Genomic DNA, 21,739 nt, shown 5'->3' with positions numbered 1-21,739 from the left:
TAATCCAGGACTTGCCTCCTGGATTATGTTCAGTCCTGCACCAGATGTTGTATTTCTACAGAGTGACTGGTTGAGGTTTCTGATCAGCTTTAGCAAAGCACTGGGTTGCTTTGAGAAGTGCTTCAGTGTGATTTCAAACCCTCCAAGGATAGATCTGTGCTCATCCACAGGGCATCATGCCGCTTTGACTTGCTACTATACTCACACAACTCATTTGCAGGCATCTAGATAAGGGTCCAGGGTGCATCATATGGTCAAGCGAGGTCCCTGAAGTCAGTGACCACCCTGTGAGTCTGCAAGCTGTGCCAGCGTCATGGCTACTGTGCTTGGCCAGCTGGGCATGTAATCCACCCCCACCCGCACATTCCTGGAACAACCGTAATGCACGACAAAGACATTGCTGATAGAATTAATGATGTAGCTGGAAAAAGTATTGAGGAGCATAAAACAGCCATGCTTGGTCAGATGGGCAGCCACTGTTTTCTGTCCCAGAGGTGGCTGCTGTCATTAAAAGTTTTTCTCTCATTAAAAGCTCTTCCCCAGGGTGAGAAGTCCTAGCCTGGCTAGTTGCTCAGAGTTGTCCAGAGCTTTGTTAGTCCCTTTTTTCCTTCCTTGCACCCTTTCCACTTCTGCAGAGATGGGGACACAGCTTGCCCACTGGTCTATGGCTGCTGCTATTGCACCATCTGTTCATTTGTCCTGGGGCTCTGCAAGCCTGTTTGCCTCTTTCCAGTTCTCAGGTGGTGAGGCAGATGTGGTCTGACTGTGTGTTGCTCTCCGTGTTGCCAGTCATGTCCAGACCTTCAGATGTGTCTCCCCTGCACTGTAGGGAAGAGCTTTGGTGGGGTTATCACCCCCAAAACACTTCCATGGTGAGCAACACAAATGCATTGCTCACCTTCCCACTGGGGTTTTCTGCTCCTGCTACTGGCAGGATATATTTGGGCAGCTCTGTCCCAGCTCTATGCCAGGACTGAGGGGAAGGTTATGCCCAGCATAGCATGGTGCATAACTGGGACCTGTTCTCCCCTGGGCGGACACCAGCATCTCAGCCCCCCCACAGTAGCTTGAGCTGTGCAGGCAGAGTGGCTGAAGCCCATCATTGTGTATCCTGAGAGCCATATCTGTTTATTTGCAGAGGCTAGGAAAAACCAACACAGACAATTTGGGGGCTCTTCTGAAGAGGAAAACCACATGCATCCAGCACAACATGGAGTGTTTATTCAGAAACTGCAGAGCTAAAGCACATACTTGTAGGCCAGACCTGGAAGGTCAAAGCTTGGGCAGCATCAGGACAGGGTCAGTTTTGACTCTACACACAGTGAATTCAGAGATACCCATCCTCCACCGGTGGATTTGCCTGTTTATTTCACATGGCTCAAGAGCAAGTGGCAGACTGTGGGGAAGTGAAGGGAGTAATTTAACCACCACAGACCTCAGGAGCTGGCACAGGACCACTGGATCCAGCCTGGTGCAGAGAGCCTGACTCTGAAGCCTGGCAGTTCTGTGTCTGGCAAGGTCAGGCAAGAATCAGGAGGCGGCTGGTGGATAGCAAGACGCCTGCAATGCACTGGTCTGTGGCAAGGGTTATGCATGTGGATTTGCAGTTTTGCATACAGTTTTGCCTATTGAATTGATCTGTTTCCTATCTTTTCATGCTTCAGTCAAGGCAGAGGGAGAAAGGGATTACCTGCTTTCACAGGCACCATAGTTCATCACACAGTGCTAGTGGTAGTCCTGCTCTCAGAGAAGCATTTTGCAACAAGGGAAGCTGCCCCCAAACCTGTCTCAAGTCAGGGAGTGAGGGACAAGCCTGCAAATTGCTTCCCTGTCATTGTCATGCACGACAAAACTGAAAGAACTGCCCAGACACCCTGCTGGAGTGACAGCAGCATAGCTCCCCCACTTGCCCATGTTGATCCCCCAGATAACCCTGGGTTCAGGGATGTTTCCCCGACTGCAGGGAGGATAGGTAGGTCTCTGGATATTGCCTTGCAGTAGCAATGCCAGATGGGGGTAAACAGAGATACCACTAAGGCTTGTGAAGAGCTTTGACTTATACATAGATTCAAAGCTGGATATTGCTATGTCTGCAGTGACAGCAGTCCCAACAGTGCCAGGAGATAGGCCTAGTGGCAGGATCCAGCCCTAGGCCTAGCTGTCCCTTGGACAAAGCATATCCAAGGCTTTTGGGTAGTGAAGCCATGTGGGGGACCGGCGTGATGAGATGTACCCAAGGTTGGGGGTGTTCCCCAACTGAGCAGCTCCAGTGACACTCCAGGAGTCTGTGACACTGGAGCTGCTCAGATTGCTGGAAACCTATCTGGCTGAGCTCCTCCAGGTCCTCACCTAGGAAACTGGATGCATCAGTGAAAGTGGCCCAGGGCAAGCTGAACTTAAATGTGGAGAGAAAGGGGAGGGAAGCGGTGCTTGGCATACTGTGAAGTGTCCAGCTGCAACAGTTCACGCAACTGAGACTGGCCAGAAAGTTTAACTTACTTGCACAAATTCATCAAGGGAATTAATTCAAAGAGGATGCAGCTTTGGCCACACCAGCTACAGAGCTCTGCTGAAGAAGAAGAATCTGCTGTGTTGCTGGTGCTGGTGTGGGGCAGGGAGGGAACACTGGGCTCTAAAAATTGTGGGTGAGTCTCTGCCTCTCAGTCCCCCCACTTCAGAGCAGAAACAACTCGAACCTAGGTGGTGGAGTCTGTAACTTCCACACTGTTATCCATCACCAAAGCCTTCCCATGGGATAATAAAATCATGTCCTTTGGATTTAAAGTAATTCAAACACAAAAGCCAAATGTTTACAGGGATGTCAGCCCTCAGAGATGCAACCGCAGGCTCTGTATGATTTTAAAGCCCATCTATTCCATTAAGCACCTCTAAAGACTATGAGGGCACAGAGACTCTTTCTTTTAAAAATGTTGTTACAAATTCTTTGGTTTCTATCCAGTTAGAAGATGGCTGGAATTGAGAAACATTTACAGTACCAGCTCTGCAGTGTCATGTGGCAATGTTTTGCTGAGTCAAGAGTGATTTATCAGACCTCACCAGGCTTTGGAGTGACTGAGTAGATGTGGTGTATGAGAAGCTGAGTTAGCCACAAGCCTGAGCACGCACCCAGTTCCCATGGAGCACTGGAACACCCTGGGGATTTCCACCCCTTCTTCCATGTTTCATATCACCTGCAAGCAGCCCAGGCTATGTCAAGGTCTTTCTAAGAGCATTTCCAGATATGATGTCCCTCTATGGCCAAGAATACAGAATCATAGAATAGAATCATCTAGGTTGGAAAAGGCCCTTAAGATCATTGAGCCCAACCATTAACCTAACACTGCCAAGTCCACCATGAAACCATGTCCCTAAGCGCCACACTTACACATCTTTTAAATATCGCCAGGGATGGTGACTCAACCACTTCCCTGGGCAGCCTGTTCCAATGCTTGACAACCCCTTCAATGAAGAAATTTTTCCTAGTATCCAATCTAAACTGCCCCTGGCACAACTTGAGGCTTTCCTTTTGTCCTGTCGCTTGTTACTTGGGAGAAGAGACCGACACCCACTTCGCTACAACCTCCTTTCAGGTAGTTGTAGAGAGTGATAAGGTCTCCCCTCAACCTCTTCTTCTCCAGACTAAACAACCCCAGCTCCCTCAGCCTCTCCTCATAGGATCCTTCACCTTCTGTTGACCCTTCACCAGCTTCATTGTTCTTCTTTGGATGTGCTCCAACACCTTAATATCTTTGTGGTAGTGAGGAACTCAAAACTGAACACAGTATTCCAGGTGTGATATGCTTTCCTCCTCCACAACCACTGTCTTTGCATGGTAGACCATCCTGTAAGATACAGTTTTCAGAATGTCTGCATGAGGCAGGGTGACCCCACAGCTGTGCAGCATCACTCAGTGCTGGAACATGGACAGCCTCTCCAGCATGGGACACCTTGTCTTCACTTGTGACTGAGCTACAAGAAGCTCCCCTGTAAAGGACTTAGAAGCATCACATCTCTTTATGCCATCCATGGTCATGGCCCACCCTCCCGTATCAGAGCCTTCCCATATCTGCTCTGCTGCCACCACCCTGCTGCTCCTTTAGGGGCTGCTAAACCTACCCCACCTATCTGGAGGTGCCATGTAATCTGCAGTGGACACAGGGGAGGAACCCTAGATCAAAGTGGTAGCTCAGGGGATAAGCAGAAAGGCAGCAGAGATGACCACAGACCCCAGGTAATGTCATAAGAAACCCATATGCACTAAATTTCAAACTCTGGAGCTTCTAGGGACCTAGAGAGAGAATCTGCAGAAAGCAAAGGCTGTACATTTAAAAAAAAAAAAAAGCCTGGCAAGAACTGGAGGCAGGCCAGATCTGCTCACCCCTGAGGAGCTGATCTGCTCCAGAGTAAGCCTTGGGACTGCACAAGGAGATGGGATCATCCCTACTAGGAAAGGCAAGCAGTTCCCTGAGGACCTGGGGGTAGCCACATTGTTGGGTTCTTCTACCAACCTTGGAGCCACTTTGAATTAATTTGGTGGGGGAGTTAGGGGCACTAGCACCTCACCAGAGCATAAGCAGTTGAGTATTTCATGGAGAAAATTGCTGGTAGAAGCTGAATCCCAAATTCACTGAGTGGCACTGAGTGTGTTAGAAACTTGTCAAAGCAGTGACGTGTCCCTGGTCCAGCAGAATTTTTATGCACAGGTGTAATCTTAAGCTTTTATGTGCTATTCGGCATGAGAAACTCTGAAGGCAGTTTGCAGAGAAGGCCAGGATTCCCACCTCATCTCACATGCAGAAAACCGAGGCAGACCAACCTGGGGGCCCGGCCATGAAGACTGCAGAGCAGGGAGCAGGATCTCACGATTGAAGCCATTGTACCAAGCAGAAACTTCCCCTTTGCAACTATACTGGACCCAAAGATGGCCCTACAGAGACTGTGTGGGCCTGCATGCTGTGTAGGTCTGGGGCTGCAACGGGCAACAGGGAGCTAGGAGCAACTACTAAGGGATATCCTCCTGTGCAAACAAGGGACCAGCTGGGTCTTCCCTCTGGTTTTACTGGGGCTGCCCATTGTCATCCTGCTTCATGAGGGAAGTGCTTTGCTCATGGCCTTGATCCACCAGGTACTGGACCAACAAGTCATTGGGAAATCCTCAACATGCGCAGGCCTTTGGCTCCAGTCCTGGTATGGATTCATTATTCTGTCTGGATTTCCCAGAAAGGTGGTGCAGATGTTGGATAGGTCACATGAATTTGGCTTGGGGGTTTCCAAAGCATATGATGTGGCAGCCACCCTGATCTCGTGCAGCAGACACTCCTGCCGTGAGGGCGACTGGAGTGGAGATGGAAGTCCTTTCCCACCAGCACTGCCAGGGTCCTATGAAAACATGTTTCAAACAGTATAAGTCCCCTTTCAGACCTCACAAAGGGTCCTCAAGGACTAATACCACATCCCTGCATCTCACACTGGAAGCCAGCAGCAAGGCAGTGCTGCATCCTGCCCTGCCCTGCACCTTCTCTCTGCTGTAAAGGAGGACATCTGAGTTACAGTTTAGCAGCAATGAGTGTAAATTTCCTATCTGAAGCGGAATTATTTGCTGTATAAAAGCACTAACATGTTTTTCAACACATACAGTAGATCCTGGGCAGAGACTCTCACACCTTTGCACTCTGATAAGGAAAATATTATTACCCTACTAGTGGCCAGGCCAGATAAGAGGTTTTGGGCGGGCAGTCTGCTTTTTTTTTCAAGCTCTTATTATGCTGCACCAGTATCTCCAGATGCCGTACCCAGGGAACTAAGCTGCTTTCTATTTAAAATTGCAAAGAGCAATGGAGAGTTCAGGCAAAGGCTATGCTTATTCGGACTCTTCCCTGCCACCTTCTGCAGCCCGTGAGGAGCATGCTGTGCCAGGTAATGATGAGGCCACTCTTAACTGGAGTTTTTAGAGAGAGGAGAGAATGATGTTTGTCACAAGTGATTTCTAAAAAAGGAGTTAATAATTACCAGTGTATGCTTGGGGGATGGAGGATGCACATTTAACTGCAAATATATGTGGCTTTTCCCATATTGTTTCAGATCACAAAGGCAGAAGCACCTATAAAGGCTTTTCAAAGCAGTCAAAGTCCTTCAGGCTGCATCAATATATTGTCTTCAGATTGGCAATACTGTCTCGTTGTTCTCTTAGCTTGATGGATTTTTTTTCTTTTCATTTCATCTCTGTATCTTTGTGTCCTCTGCTAAATAATTTTTCATCAGGATGCAGATGTTTTACTGTGACCTTTCCCGCCTAGTGCCAGCAGGTGACAGACAGCTTTGGAGCAGCTGTGGGAGTGCTCTCTTGGACCAGTTGGAAGTGAATGAGCAGTGTTTGCTACCTGTGCAAAATAATTTGCTTAGGGTGGGTGGGGAGGGAGACTGACCGCAAGCAGTTAAAAATGCTTTTATGGCTCATAAGACATTTTGAAAGGTACAGAAAATTACCTTGCCTGCAAAGGGATGTGCAAGGGATTATGAACTTCAGCAGTTAAACTGAAGCCCTATGCAGATCCTTCTATTGCAATTTGTAACCTCATCTTCCCAGGCAGCTTCCTGCCTTTTGCTATGTGGATGGCAGAGTGATATCCTGCTGAATGTGCCCTGCTGCCTCTGATACTGCTTCATGTCAGGGAACAGCCTCCCATTTGGGGAACATATACTCGCTGTGCATTGCGCAGTTCAAGCACAGTGTTTTTCGTCTCAGAGGCTGACAACATCTCTGGTCATGCTGAGATACCCCTACCATGACTGAGAAACTCTGGCACCGTTCTTTCACATCACCTTCATGTCTGTATCGCATCCTGTTGTGCTGCTTCTCTTTGGTCTGGTTAGGCTGGAATGTTTTTATGAGAGGAGCCGTCTACTCCTGTATGGCTCTACTGTGCTCAAAGCGGGCTCCTGGAATTACTGTACAAAAAAAAGCAATAAAAGAATAGAAAAACTAACAGGAAACAACAGAAAGTAGGATTATTTTTTGTTTTGTGGTTGTGATGGTGGCTGTTGTTATTATTAGGCAGCACTTGGAATAACATGCCCACATTTGGGCAACTCAGCACAAGAAAGACAAAGGTATACTGGGATGAGTCCAGTGCAGGGCTACCAAGACTGCTAAAGGCTGGAGCGGATGACCTATGAGGACAGGCAGTGGAAACCAGGCTTGTTCTGCCAGGAGAAAAGAAGACACGGAGTGAGATCTCATTGCAGTCATCCTCTGCCTAACAGGGGTTACAGAGAAGGGAGAGCCAGACTTTTTAGGCGTGCAAAGGAAAAGGACAGGAGGCACCACATCCACATTGCAAACATGGCCAGATAGAAAGGAAAAAAAAATTGAGAGTGGTGTGGACACCAGAGAGGTGGGCTTTGAGGTATTCCCAACTTCCCAGGACAAGGTCCTGGACAGCCTGATGTAATTTTAAAGTTGGTCCTGTTTTGATGAAGACACTGGAATAGAGCCAAACAGAAATCCTTTCCAAGCTAAATTTCTGCAAGATTATTATAAACTATCAGAAGTGTCCTGTGTAAAGATCTACTTTGGGTAGAGGTTCACTCCTGCTGTCAGTTCTGGGGTTTTATTTCTGTCCTGGGCTATGATTTTTCTTGAGTTTAACAGACATCTGGGATATAAGAGCTATAGTCCAAGCTCAGCCTCAGAAGTCCTTCTCACCTTGCTAGTTCTCCCAGCTGGACAAAGGAATGACAAAATTACCATTCCTCACTGATTTGACCTAATACTTCAGTGTAAGCTGGAGCTTTTTGTGGAAGGAGCTGGACCTCATTACATCTGGAAGGAGCAGGTCATACTTTTGCTTCTTCATTGTGTGGGTTTTGTTCAAACTATGAAATCAGCATTTTTGTGAATACTTCAGTGTACATGTGGGAAGAGTCCCCTCTCCCTCCAAGACCTGGGGAAGTGATGTTGCTCCTGAACAATGCCTTTTGTCTCAAGGGAGTAGTCTCATACTACTTGATCTAAGCTACTTCTTTATTATCACAGGCTAGAGTCCAAGCTAGAAAATTAAGGGCTGACTGGATCAGAAACCACAAGACCTATTGCCACATCATCAGGGATATGGTCTGTTCGGACAAAGGCATAGGGGAGGAAGTTCAGTGATGGCTTCAGCAAAGTTCAGGAATTCATTTGCCCAGGTGTAGATGGCTGAGATATCTTTGCCTCAGGAAGCCATTTGGAGTCCTTTGCAGCCAGTGAAATGGGCACGAATTACCTTGGCATAAAAAGGCACTGCACCGGGTGACTGGGACCTGGGGGTGCCCCTTTTCCCTGGTGACTGTAGGTAACCTGCACGTCTTGCCCAAATGGTAAAGTCAGCATTGGAGCTTTCTCAAAAGTCAGTCTGTCTTCAGTCCTGCCATGGTCTTCTTTGGAGCTGCAGAACAGCTTGGGCTGCTTGTATGGTCTTTTGGGCCACTCTTCTTACCCCCAGCAGTGTGTACTAGCACTGTTCTGGTCTCTGGTTGGGTCACCATCCCCTAAAGGGTCTCAACCTAATACACACGAGCATCTGTGAACAGCAAAGCCTGTGCCCTCTGGCTCACCCCCTTGCCTCCACAGACCTGTTCCTATGTTATAGAGCTGACTGTTCTGCAGGGCAAGGCTTTCTCCTTAGTTAGACAAGCATCTTAATCGCAGCTGTGGCCAGTTGCAGCTATCTGGGGAAAAGGGTAACAATGGAGCAAACACAAATAATTATTTTGCAGCCTGTAGTGATGTCTGGCCAAGGGATTTCATGGTGTTCTCATGGCATGGGAAGCCTGCCCAGTGCTTCCATCAGGCCCCAGGTCCCTACAGTGGTGAGTAGGTCACCTCAAAGCTGCAGCAGCAGGAAGTAAACACAGCTAGAAATTTAGAATAACTTTCAGCACAGGAACCTGAGAGCCTTGGGTGGTGTGTCATCAGATCCTATCCACTGAGGCTGAGCTGGAAGTACAGCACTAAGTAGTTTCATATCAAGATCCACTTCATGACAAAAAGAGCATGGCCTCTTGCATCAATGCTCTGTCACCAGGCAGGGAGGGATCGAATTGTCCCTTGGCCAGGATGTCATGTTAGCACTCAATTTGTCCTTGTAGATGTCATCATCACCCACCGCTTGAGGGACCGGGAGCTGCTCCGGAAAAGAAAAGCAAAAGCTGAGGAGAAACAGTCAACTCAGTGGGTTCTGAAGTAAGTCTTGCTTATGCTGTGGAGTCGTTTTCTTGGTGTACTTAACCTGAGCCGAGGCATGGCAGCCCAGCCGCTCCATCTTCGCAAAAGGACAGACCCACGCTGGGCCCCATCAGTCTTCAGTGGGGTAAGGTGGCCTGCAGCTGGTAGCTGCTGAAGGTCTAGGCACGAATTGGGGGGCAGACATGGGCAGGGAGGTGGGTTACGTAGGGAGTGGGTTGGGTGGCAAGCAATCCTCAACTACAGCATGGGGCCAAGGATTAATTTAGTGCTCAAGATCCCGCCCCTGGTGCAGCCACAGAGGGCTGCCATGCGGGGCTGGGGAGGAGGGCTGCAGAAATGCAGCCTCTGCTGGGATGGACTGGGTTGTGATCGCAGCCAGAGGCTTGGCAAAGTGGTCTCACAGCAAGAGGGAAAGTCCTCTGCCCCATGCCAATGCTTCACCCCTGTGAAACCCCCTGGCAGGGAGCAGAAGAACAAACGGCAAAGGACAAGCAGAGGAGCCAGGCGAGGACGTGGCCACCTGCCGGCAGTGGAGCCCATCCTGGAGCCAGAACTGGAGCTGGACCACCAGCTTGGCCCACAGGAGGAGGCTGAGCCAGTGCCCTCCAAGTCAGCATCACCTGAGCCAGTGCATCAAGAACAGCTGCCTGTGCTGACCATCCAGGACCTGGTCAGTGGAATGCAACAGGGAGCAGTGGAGGGTGAGCTGGCAGCCAGGAGCCAGGATCCTACGGGTGAGCTGCCAGAGAGCCACCGGCCCTGTGGGGCCTTGGGGATCAGTACAGTGGCACCTCTTGAGGACTGTCAGCCGAGGTTAGCCCACCATAACTACCAGCCTGTGGCACCACTAGGGCACTCGTCCCTATGCCACCAACCGTGACTTGGGTAGATGTGAAAGGGGCAGAGAGGATGTTGAGGCTGTGAGGGGCAGATACTCCTCTCCAGGTCACAAGGAGTGATAAAAGCCCACTACCATCAGTAGAGTCGTTGGCACAGGGACTGTTGTCCCTGGTCCTAAATAGCTTCTTGTCCTAAGGACACCTCTGTGGCTCTGCCAAGAGCTAGGTTAGGGCAGAGATGCTGCAGAGAGAAGATGTGGTCTCTTGAGTCCAGAGCTGGTCAGGGATAGTCAAAGCCCAGACATGCTGTAACCACAGACCACCCAGTTTTGGGGCTGACACAGGTTGGGGTGGAGGGTGGGGAGGATGGGCACTAGGGCAAGGGGTGGGTGTCTGCAGGGGACTACCCCTTTTGGAGCTGCCAGGACTGAGGCATGGAGGGCACTAAGCTGCTCTGAACAGCAGATTACCTTCTGGGCTCAGGAAATCCATTTATGATAAGACAGCTTGGGCCAGCAAGAGTTGCTCCCAGATTTGCCTTGGGAAGAGGAGAGCACATTTACTTTAGTGGTCAGTGGGCCAAGCATGCAGGTTGCTTCAAAAACCAGTAAAACCTAAAACCTGCTTCAGAGGTGCGCATCCTCTGACCCCTGATTACTGCATTTCCAGCAATGTCTGTGCCAGGGGTGAAGAAGAGGCCCCTTGCTACAAGATGTGCAATGCCCTCATGCCATGTAAAACAAGCAATCTGCATCTTGGGAACTGGGGCCAAGTGGGGCACATCACACCAGTCCAGCTCCCCACCCTGAGATCTTGAAATGGGCAAGCATCAGGGCTGCGTTTATTTGCCTCCTGTCTTTAAACGCACCAGGACTTTACCCTCTCCAGCTCCCCTCCAGCTCCCCTCCTTCAAAGGACTGCTGTGTCCTTTGAAAAGCAGGCAGACAACCAGGAGCTAGCTAACAACACAGGCAATCACAGGAGCCTGGCCTTGGGGGCTTTAGCACAGCATGGAGGTGTAACACAAGAGCCCCCCAGTATGAAATGATCTGTCTCTTACATGCCTTATAGGTGAAGACGAGGTACTGAAACCAGCAGAAGAAATACCAGAAGCTTTGAATACTACTCTGGAAAATGACCACCAGGATAACAAAGAGAGCACATATGTTCTCTTCTAATTCTCTTTGGTTTTTTTTCTCTATGTTTTGACTCCTGCCCAGCAAACACTGATAAGAACTGGAGAGTGATTGCTTTTAACCAGCTCCTTCCTTGTGAGTAATAAAGCCCACACTCTTCTGGTCTGCTTTCTGTGCTCTTTCAGGCTACAGTGAGGGGAAATGCAGTTGCTTGTGCAAAGGCAGTCCTTTGGGAGTTGCCTGCTGCCTGTGGCTTACACGTCCCTCTGCCCTCTCTGCTGGCAGGCTGTTTCACCTGGGTGGTGGTCCCACGGAGGGCTGCGTGGTGCCCCACCACGCCACAGTTTAAGTGTACAGACTGGCATCCCTCCATCTTTCTGAAATGCATCTCTGATTTGCAGAAATATGAGTGGTGTTGCGAAGCAGAAACCCACCGTGACTTTTAGCTGGCTGGAGCTGCCTGACATGGGCTTTCTTCCCCAAAAAACCCTACAGCCCTTTGTGTTATTATCTTCAGTCTGAAGGTGTTTCTCAGTCTGTTTTCCTCCCCAGTACACAGCTTACTTTCCTAAAGCCTGGAAAGCATTTTGTTTTCAGTTTCTGGGCAACTTCATTCTGGCCTTCCTGAGCCACTGCATTAGGCAAACAAATGATGGTTGAAATCAGCTCAGTGTGACAGGTTGAAACTTGGCTGAACCATACACTTTTGTCAGGGAAGTGCCATTTAGGGCAAAGACAGGAGCCACTCTGCATAGGTGCCACGTCCCTGGCTCCCCAGTCACACACCCTGGCTTTCCTGAAGCCAGGAAAGAATGGGGCACCCTCTCTCTTCCCACATTTCAGGTCTTGTGGTCTTCTCTCCTGTGCATGGCAGGGGCGGTGGCTGTCTGACATTCCTGTAATACCCTGACATGGAGGGTCTTTCTCCTCTTGGGGTGGAGGTCTCTATTGTCATTATCTGACTTACCAAGGGTCTGTCTCCCAGAACACAGGACTGGCCAGGCCCTGAGGTCACCCTCGATTTGGGGGATTTGTGGATTTTTTGTGTCTCAGGAGATGTTGCCTCCACTGTCCCAGAACCCTGCAGGCTCTGCGTCTCAGATGAGACATCTCACTGGTGACATCAGTAACACTGTCTCTCCAGTAACAGGATGGACATCATGGAGACCCACCCCGGTTTTGGTCCCAGAGACATCACATGAGAGGTAAGTGCTCACAAGCGCTGAGCACTGCCTTCCCACCCTGAAATCCTGGGATGATCTCTGGAGTTAAACCACCAGAAGCTCTAAAGCACCTGGTGGGTGTCAAAGCAGAAAGCATCCAGCAGCTCCATAACCAAGCAAATGCAGTCCATTCCCCACAGGCTGGGTCCCCCTGGAGAAATGGGTTTCCCTATGCAAGTGTCCTGGCACTGCTTTGGTTTCCATAGACATCTCGGCTAACTCAGGGTTGCACTTTCCCCTTGAGTGACTGATACCAGTGGGAGCAGAGCAAGATCTCTCACCTTCTGCCATGAACTACCCAAACCTTGTTCATAATCCCAAATACTTAAGGCATAACCTGAGGGTCTTGTAGAAGCCCTTTAGCATGGAGGGAGCTGCAGCCAGGGAGGATGCTGACCCCAGACCAAGGTACTGGGTGACAGCAGCTGAGGCTGCACTGGCCTGAAGGGGAGCCAGAGGCAGGAAGCCATGTAATGGCTGAGCACCATTACAAAAGCTGTGTTGGGGTCCTCCTGCAAGTGTGGTGTCCACACCACATTGCAAGGAGGCTGGGCTGTAGGGTCTGCTGCTGCCAGGCAGGCCAGGAGACCCTTCTGCCTGGCAGAGCTCCACACGTGCCGTGGCAGAGGCCAGCAAGAGCTGATGGCTCTTTCCAGTTCTCTAACCTGCTGCAGTACTCACAGGGAGGATGAATCAGCCATGCTGCCCACCTCCATGTCTGCAGACATTTAGGCTCTCCTGGCTCCCAGAGCTCTGTAGATTCTGGGGAGAAGCAACTTCTGGGAGGCTTTAGACTCATCTCACAGACCCTGTCAGTCAAAAAGGGCACAAAACAACCACATGTCCCCTTCTCTGTTGGTCAAGTGGAACTGTCAGAGGTGGCAAAGGCCTGGCAGGGCGGGACATCTGTGAACATGGGCAGCGCTTATTGCTGAAGCACACATGGGCAGTGGTGCCGATCTTGCACTGAGAGGACTGGGGAACTCCCCGTGGGCAGAGGCTCATGGAAACCAGAGAAATCACCTCTGTCCATCCCTGCAGAGATGCCTTTGGTGGCTGCGAGGTCCTGAAGTCACCCTGGGACAGCACGCTCTGCCTTAGAGCTTCTCTCACTCTCACTGGCTTCCCTGGCAGCCAGCAAGAAAGGTGTACCTACAAGCAACAAATCTTATTGCAAAATAGCCAAGGGAAAGATAAACCCTCCTTATCAGCACTTTCACTCACAACCCACTGTTTCTTTCTCTGACAAGAGGACAGATAACAGAGCTGTTGCTTATATGGATGGGGTTCAGGTGCAAAGCTGGACACATGGGGGTCCATGTGCATCCCTGATGTATGTCCTGCTGTCTGAATGGAGCTGGGGACTGGCTGGCAAGGGTGACTGTACCTAGGGGAGGGAAGCTGCTGTTTTGAAGATGCAATGCACCACCTTCTCCCTCCCTTCCCCTCTTCCTGAGCCCCAGGGAGATATCTTTACCCAGAGACATTAACAGAGTATCCAATAAAGGAAATTTTCACCCTCTGAGATGACAAGTAGGGTCTGGGTCTGACATGAAGGGGAAGACTGGGGGAGGTCAGAGACCTTTAACTGACTGTAGCCTTCCTGGTAATAAAGAGTGGGTGATGGGTGCAGGGAGATGGCTTCTGAGCTATGGGGCCAGCACAGGGAGCTGGGTCAGTGCCCAACACAATGTGCTCCTCCTTGCTGTGCTGTGCTGGTGAAAGGGCTGTGTGAGGCTCTTCTGGGACACTCTGACCTGCTCCCTGAGCCACACATACCAAGGCAGACATGCTGTGATATGCAGTGGGTATGACCACTATGACTGTCTCCTCACTCGTGAGATGCAGCTTGGTGTTTGTTAATGTCAACTGGACTGGGCTGACCATGCTGCTGTGAGCTCATCTCAGTGCCACAGGTCCTGTCCCCTTGTTCTGCAGAGTGTGGCAAGCTATCCTGAGGGCTGACAGAGATGACAGAACAGCTGAGGAAAGGGAAGCTGGTGTCACATCCAAGAGAACCAGACTCCCCTCTGTCCACTGCCAATTACCTCTCAATAACCTTCAAGGAAACATGCTTCCAGCTCTATGGCTGAAGAGAGGTTGGCTCGTTTGTGCACCCTGGCTTCCTGCTTCTGAAATGGCCCGTGTGAAATGGGGTCCTCCACATTTGCAGATAGGGGTGATTTGTGGCAGACTGTTGCTCAAGGGTGATGTTTTGAACAGGGAGGGTTTTCTGGTCCTTTGCAGAAGTGAAGCCATAGCTAAGCCTAAGCAGAAAGAAGTGGGCCAGCAGCTTAGAGCCAGAGCCCATCAGAGATCAACAAAAAGTCATTCCACACCACAAGAGCCTGGTCTTGCAGAGATACGAACACTTTCTGGTTCATTTACCAAAATTGACTTTAAGCAGTAAATCCTGGTGACAGCAAATACACACTCCCTTTTCAGCTACTGTTTCCTGCTCAGAGTATGTTAGCTGTAATCCTTCCTGTTCTGTGTTCACCGTATAAATAAATACCAGTCTAATACTGCCAGGGCTGCCATGGACTCCAGCTGTGCTCCACTGGCTGGCCTGGCTCTTCCTGTTTCACCAGGAAATGACATAACTGTAGAAAAAGTTAAGTGGGAAGAGATGTCTGGAGATCTTGAATCCGACCCCTCTCAAAGCACGGATAACTCTGAACAGACTGCTTAGGGCTTTTTCCAACGAAGTGTTGACCTCCTCCAAGATTGGAGATCCCCACCTCTAGTCCCCACCACAGGGCTGCCCCACTCTCATGGGAAGAATGTCTTTCCTTATGTCCAACCAGACTTCCCTTCATCACAGCTTTTGCTTCTTGCCTCTTGCCCCATCACGGTGCACTTCAGAGAAGACCCCAGCTCCATCTTCTCTGTAACCCTCTCAGGACCACAAGTTAAGACTCCATGCTTGCCTTCTCTTTTCCAGGTGAACAGATGCAGTTCCCTCAGCCTTCTATGCTCCAGCTCCCTATCTTATTGGCCTCCAGCTGGCTAGGGTCCAGTGTAACAATGTACTGGGTTACACTAACTGGATCCAGTATTCCAGGTGTGGGCTTATCCACATCAAGCAGGGGGAATGGCCACTGGCCTCACCACACTGGCTGAAACTCAGTCCTTCTGGATGGACGTGGGTCTTTCAGCATGGTTGTGCCTTTGTCTCCCTCAGGCTGCCTGAGGTTTTTGCCAATGAAATGCAGAAAATGCAGAGCAAAGAAACGAGGGCATGGCTTGTGTGGTAAACAGTGGGATCTGAGCTTCATAGCCTTAATAACGATTCTTTTTTCAACACTCTCCGTACACGCTATCTTCCAAGAAATTTGCAAAAGTACTAAATGTTGAGTGCAGAATTACATGCCCCTGGAAATTACTGCTTATTTGTTGGAATGTTTAACTGCAGACCGAAAGTGCAGCTCTAGCACTGCGTTTTTACAGCTGAGCGTTACATTCTGCGCAAGAGGCAGCCACCAGTTTTCAGGCTCTCAAAGAAGTAGCTTTGCATTTCCCGCGGGAAACACCTTGATCACTGACCCAGAGGGTGGCCTCCGGAGCCCAGCGCTCCGCTCCGAGGGGCTGCCCGCGCAGCCGGCGCCCGCTGAGCCCCCCCGGGAAGCACCGACGCCGCAGCGGCAGCGGCCGCCGGCGCCCGGCGCGGGCTCCCGCAGGCTCGCACAGCGCTGGAAACCCGCCTCGGCCCGCGGTCCGGCAGCGCTCTCTAGCGGCAGCGCCGGCCCCGCGTCCCCCGGGGCGCCCCGGGGCGGGGGGGGGGTTGCACCGCCACGCAGCGTGGCGTCTGCCCGGTGGGGCTCGGGGGGCGGCCGCAGGGCCCTGTGCTGGTGCTCCGGGCGCTGTGAGACCTGCCACACGCTGCTGCTGCCGCAGGAGCGGCAGTGCCGTTTGCAGGAATGAAGCGTGAAGTGACTTCCTGGCCCGCTGGAAATGACCACGCTCTCTCCTCCTGGCTGTGGAAGAGTCCTGTGTGTGGCTTGGCCGGCGAGATCTCACTCGGGTTGTCAACAGCAGGGATGTGGCGACTCTTAGAGGTGAGGAAGGAACCTCATTTTTTATGAACGTTTTGCTCTGCAAAGGTGAGCATTTTGTTTGTAACGGTGTTAATTGTTGCACTGCTGGTAATGTTGATAAATTAAAGTCTAGCTCCTATTGTGGCAGAAAGGTAGTATATCTTGTATCCACGTAAGTGGGAAGGCTCAAAACCACTTGCCCTGGTTGCTTCAAGTGGGGCTTTCTTTTGCCTTCTCTCTAGAAGTAAAGGGGAGGGGAAAACCTCCACAAAGACAAAATACAAAAGACGTTGACCCAAGAAGGAAAACTGTTCTTCGCAACATGACTTGTTTTTTAAATGCATGTTCTCTGCAGAAAGGTCTAAGCTCTGAATCACCCTCTGCTTCCTCCATGAGTAAAGCCACAAATATTAACAATAACAATCCAGGCACAGCCTCTCACACCGTGGCAGAGTGGGACCACTCACTATGTGTCCGTGGCCAACTTGGTTATTTCTGCTCTTACCTGGAGAATGGAGCTGAGGTGTGAGGTCAGCCTTTATACAAAGCCATGTGAGGGCATCTGGAGACTATGGGCTTTTCATGTGACCACCCAGTCCACTTTCCTTTTGCCCAGCCAAACTCCATCCACTACAGCCCCCAGAACTCCTTGAAGTGCTATGTGCATGGCAAAGGGCCAAGGCGTGGAGCGCTTTCTCTTGCATTTTTCTTGGGTTTAGGATAATTATCCCAGTCAATCTGAAGTGCATTTGCTGAGAAGCATTTTTGCTCAAGTGCACAGCTCAGACTCTCCTGCACCATTGACTGTGCTCAAGCAAATAGTTTACATTAGCTGTAGTTCACTTAGTGGAAGAAAAGGTGCCCCCAATTCTGTGATTAGACCTCAGCAACCACAAGCTCAGACAGGTTTTACAGGGAAATTTTGTATCATCTCCCCTCTGCTTCTCCTTCCCACAGAGTAGTGTTTAGGGCTGTCAGGATCCCACACTGGTGGGAGCTCTCACATACGGAGCTGCATTCTAATTTCTCTCACCCATGTTTTCTTTTGTTTGCAGAAGCGAGACATAGCTGATCACTGATCAGCAGAAAATCCACGCTAAGAGTTGAGGTGCTGAAATTTCCACTGCCTCTCCATGTTTCCCCAGCCTCCAGCCCAGCTCCCAGCCTCTGTCCCACAGCAAGGACTCTGGCTTGGTGCCAGTGGACACAACACCAGCAGAGGAACCCCCTCCCGGGGCTGTATCTGTCTCACTTACACCTCCAAGACCTGCCCACTGGCAGCACAGGAGACCGAGCCACAATAGATGTAGAGCCCTGAGACACCACAGAAAGAAAAACAAACTTCACACACCTCAGGAGACAGTCCTCTCCCAGCCACTGGTGTGGGGGCTCTTGGTTGTGATGGTAGGTGGGACCTGGTCTTAAATACAGCACACAAATATGTTATTAATCAGGGGCTACGGCTTTGTGTTGACCTCACAGTGCAGAGGATTGGGACTTGGCTGGTCATGTCTTGGCCTTAGCTCATTTTGGCTTGCTTGGCTCTGACAGTAATCAGTGGTCAGGTAAGTAGTACATTTGTTTTCATTTATACTGATAACAATTATTTGTTCTGTGTGGCTTGAACTGTCTGTGATTCCAGGTCAACACCGTGAGTCCCAGCCTATCGGAGTGGTCAGTCACTCATTGCTGCAGGAGTGCAAGCCCACGTTATTCAAGAAAAGGCAATTTTAGAGAAAACAAGGAGAACGGAAAAAGAACCCCAATTTGGGAACCACTGAAAAACAATATACACACAGAAATAAACTTAAGTGAACTCCAAGACTGAGAAGGAAGAAATCATCACCATCAACACCATGTGCCTTCTGATGAAGAGGATGAAACCTTTACCAGGAACATTATGATCTGCCTATTAAAGACATTAGGATCCTTGTTACTTGTTCTAAGACCCCCTCCCCACCACCCTCGCAGTCATCAACCTCAGGACACAGGAAGGGTGAACATAACATCAAGAAGAATTTGTGTGTGTGCGTGCATAGCAATCTCAGCTGTGTTACTGAGGTTTGTTTGTATTAATTTGGATTATGAGACTAATAATTGAAAATATATTGTTAAAACCTCTGCACATAGTAATGGTAAACCCTTGGCTTCACTTACAGTGTTCTCTTTTCTATTGTGCTGGTTTGGGCTGGGATAGAGTTAATTTTCTTCATCGTAGAGGGGCTATAGGGCTGTGGTTTGGATTTGTGCTGGAAACAGTATTGATAACAAAGAGGTGGTTTAGTTCCTGCTGAGCAGGGCTTACACAGAGTCAAGGCCTTTTCTGCTCCTCACCCCACCCCATCAGCAAATGGGTTAGGGGTGCACAAGGAGCTGGGAGGGGACACGGCTGGGACAGCTGGCCCCAACTGGCCACACGGATATCCCACACCATATGACATCATGCTCAGCATATAAATCTGGGGGAAGAAGGAGGAAGGGGGATGTTTGTAGTGATGGTGTTTGTCTTCCAAAGTCACTGTTACGCGTGATGGAGCCCTGTTTTCCTGGGGATGGCTGAACAGCAGCCTGCCCATGGGAAGCAATGAATTAATTTCCTTGTTTTGCTTTGCTTGTGTGTGCGGCTTTTGCTTTACCTTTTAAACTGTCTTTATCTCACCCCTCACTTTTACTCTTCTGATTCTCTCCCCCATCCCACCAGGGGGTAGTGAGTGAGTGGCTGGGTGGGGCTTAGTTGCCAGCTGGGGTTAAACCATGACATCCATCCAAAGCAAGATTTGGAGTGTTACACAGGAAGGAACAGGGGCAGGAGTTAGGAAGAGAATAAATTTGCACTGGCACATCTATGCCTACATCCCACTGGCTGCTGCTTGAAAAAATGGACTATGATCCATCCCACTGCCACATTCAAGCAATGGGAATATTTGTGGAACCAAATATTCTTTTCCAGAGTCCAGCATTGGGCTGTCACTTACACAACCCTGTTTTAGAGTGTTCATAGCTAAATAATGTGCCATTTTGTCAAGGCTCCAGGGATCCCCACTGTGTTCAGATGAGATGGCCAGATCTTGATTTGTACAGCAAGATCTCCCAGTGGGCTCTCTGCCTCCTCCTGCTCCCATCACAGCAGACATCTCTGTGGTTGCTACTTTTTGACTAGCCTAACCAGACTCAGTATGATGGGTTGGGATGGGGTGGCCAGGGAGCCACTGTTTAATTGGCCAAGTCTAGGGCCAGCACTCCAGTGAGCACTGACCTGATGACAGACTATGTGCTAAAACATATAGCTATAGAAGTGGTATGAAGCCAAGGACACAGTTTGTTAACCTCAGAAGGTGACAGCCTGGACTCGTGAGTGCCTTTTCCAAGTGGAAGAGGTCAACACGAGGTGCAGACAGTCTCCCTCCACGAGCTAGCCAGAAGTATGATTGACTCAGAGGGCTTCATGCACCAAGTGAGCTGTGCCTCTGCCATCAGACCAAGAGCTCTGGTGCTGGCTCAGGACTCTCTCTGAACAAAAAGGTCATAAGCTGCTCATCAGCTCCTTTGTCAATTAAGACCTCTTTGGGCAGTCCACATCCAGACAACAGCTTTGCAAATCCCTAATTTGCTAGCAAATCTAGGCTTCCTGGCATCGGAGAAAGAAGGGATAGCAGTGGGCCCAGTAAGCTCCTCTGAGCCAGCCCACAGCTACCATTCTGCTTACTCCACAGCCACTTTCACCCAGACATCTGGCCCTGAATATACAATGACCCTATGGACTTCCAATCATCAGAAGAGGCTAGGATACAGCCTCCTTTTCCTTTTGGCCCAAGCAGTGTGGCAAGGGTACTTCATGCATTATTGGTCCACATATACCCTGGGGACCACCAGCTACACCCTGTGTTAATGCTGACAGAGATGACGAGAGTTCAGTCTAGCAGCCCCAAGCAGGGGCTCCCAATCAAGACCCCCGTTGCCTCCCTCTCAATCTGCCCACACAAGCAGGGGTTGGGGTGACTGCTCCAGATCCAGAAGTAGCTTCCAGAAATAATCCCAGATTCCAGGTATAGCTGATGCCATCACCTCCCACCTTGACTTCTTGGCCTCTGACAGAGAGAAGACATGAATTTTAACAGGAGGAGTGAGTTGAGAAATCAGCTCTGCTCTCTAAACAGTGCCTCCTATGAATCAGGGCCCCAGGTCCACAGCAAGACAAGAGTGTGAAGCAATTCCTTATGCTGACATGGGCCACTGTATCCCCATACATCAGACTCTACAGTCATCCCCCCAACATGCACCAGCCTTCCTGTGCTCACTTTAGTTCCCATCCGGGTGCTGCACAACTGGGACATCTATCTGATCACTAATGCTGGCATCACAGTTCTAGGTAACAGATGCAGCTAAAGCCCATCTCCAGGTGTGCAGACTGACCTCTAACTACAACTCACAAAGCTTTGGACTCCCTCCAAGGTAGTCCCTCCTGGCCAAATGGCAGCTACCTCCCCTGCCTACTCCTTCTCATAAATTTGATGCACTTTTTGGCCTCTTCCAAAGGCAGATAAATCATACCTGGGAGTCCCAGAGCTATTAAAGTAGACCCTCCTATCTGCTCTTTGATAACTGAACAGATTGAACTACCTGTTCCCAGGCAGCTTGGGCTGTGACAGGACACCAGCTGCAGAGCTCACTTTCCCTGAAAACCTCTTGGGAAGCTGGTCACCACCCTCTCAGCAGGAGAAGGGGCAACATCTGCCATTGTCTTAGCCACATGCAACCAGATAATTGCCCTGAGCCGTGGAGTTACCCCGGTTGCCCCTGAAGGCCTGTTACACCCCCCACTAGCTATGATTGTTGCTTGATGAATTGTTCCCACAGATGCTGCTGTTGCACAAGGTGAATACAGTGTCAGCCCGCGGCTGTAGGAACTCCATCTCTACAGCCAAAAAACTTACTGGCCTGGGGTGCAAGAGGCAAGACCAAGCATTTCTGGTGCTGCTGCCACAGGACAGGCAACAAAATGTTGTCTGCAGAAGTAAAACCTTCTCCAGCAGGACTGGCTCCACCATGCTAGAGCAGCTAGAGAGTAATTAGTGCCAAGCACAATTCCCCTGCCCATCTCTCAGCTTGTGTTCTTACTGCAGGTAGTAGCTGTGGCTTCCCAACCTGCCCCTTTTTAGCAAAAGGTGGAGCAAAGGGTGCATGCATTGATGTGTGGGGTGCTTATGGGTTGACAGGAGACCTTGAAAGCAGACTGGTGACTCAAGGGGTTGCAGAAGTATGGTAAGCTCTGGCCTGG

General features: G+C 50.1%; 1 protein-coding gene across 5 annotated transcripts; it reads left to right on the top strand.

Moving 5' to 3' along the window:
- The first annotated feature begins 5,758 nt into the window (after window positions 1-5,758).
- On the top strand, window positions 5,759-18,590 carry HEMGN (hemogen). 5 transcript variants are annotated; one of them, XR_010370569.1, is made up of 8 exons: window positions 5,759-5,916; window positions 9,130-9,223; window positions 9,689-9,960; window positions 11,137-11,336; window positions 12,255-12,406; window positions 15,369-16,482; window positions 17,607-17,865; window positions 18,104-18,590. XR_010370569.1 is itself a non-coding variant. In XM_064438222.1 (4 exons), exons 1-4 carry the CDS (start codon window positions 5,835-5,837, stop codon window positions 11,241-11,243), a joined length of 555 nt encoding a protein of 184 aa, XP_064294292.1. In that variant the 5' UTR covers window positions 5,759-5,834; the 3' UTR covers window positions 11,244-11,364. The 5 variants fall into 5 exon arrangements, 1 of the variants encoding a protein (XP_064294292.1); XR_010370568.1 differs by having other exon boundaries at window positions 12,255-16,482; XR_010370571.1 differs by having other exon boundaries at window positions 12,255-16,482; window positions 17,520-17,865.
- The last annotated feature ends 3,149 nt before the right edge of the window (window positions 18,591-21,739 follow it).

This window comes from Phalacrocorax carbo, chromosome Z, assembly GCF_963921805.1.
Source record: "Phalacrocorax carbo chromosome Z, bPhaCar2.1, whole genome shotgun sequence".
In the NCBI taxonomy this organism is placed as follows: Eukaryota; Metazoa; Chordata; class Aves; order Suliformes; family Phalacrocoracidae; genus Phalacrocorax; species Phalacrocorax carbo.
The sequence above is the reverse complement of the archived record's forward strand: the minus strand, read 5'-3'. Positions and strand labels throughout refer to the sequence as shown.

Excerpts from the sequence above, each read along its gene's own strand:
- HEMGN (XM_064438222.1), top strand. The coding sequence starts at position 5,835 with ATGGAGAGTTCAGGCAAAGGCTATGCTTATTCGGACTCTTCCCTGCCA. Across the intron at positions 5,917-9,129 it reads TGAGGAGCATGCTGTGCCAG|ATGTCATCATCACCCACCGC; the intron begins GTAATGATGAGG and ends TTGTCCTTGTAG. Across the intron at positions 9,961-11,136 it reads CAGGAGCCAGGATCCTACGG|GTGAAGACGAGGTACTGAAA; the intron begins GTGAGCTGCCAG and ends CATGCCTTATAG.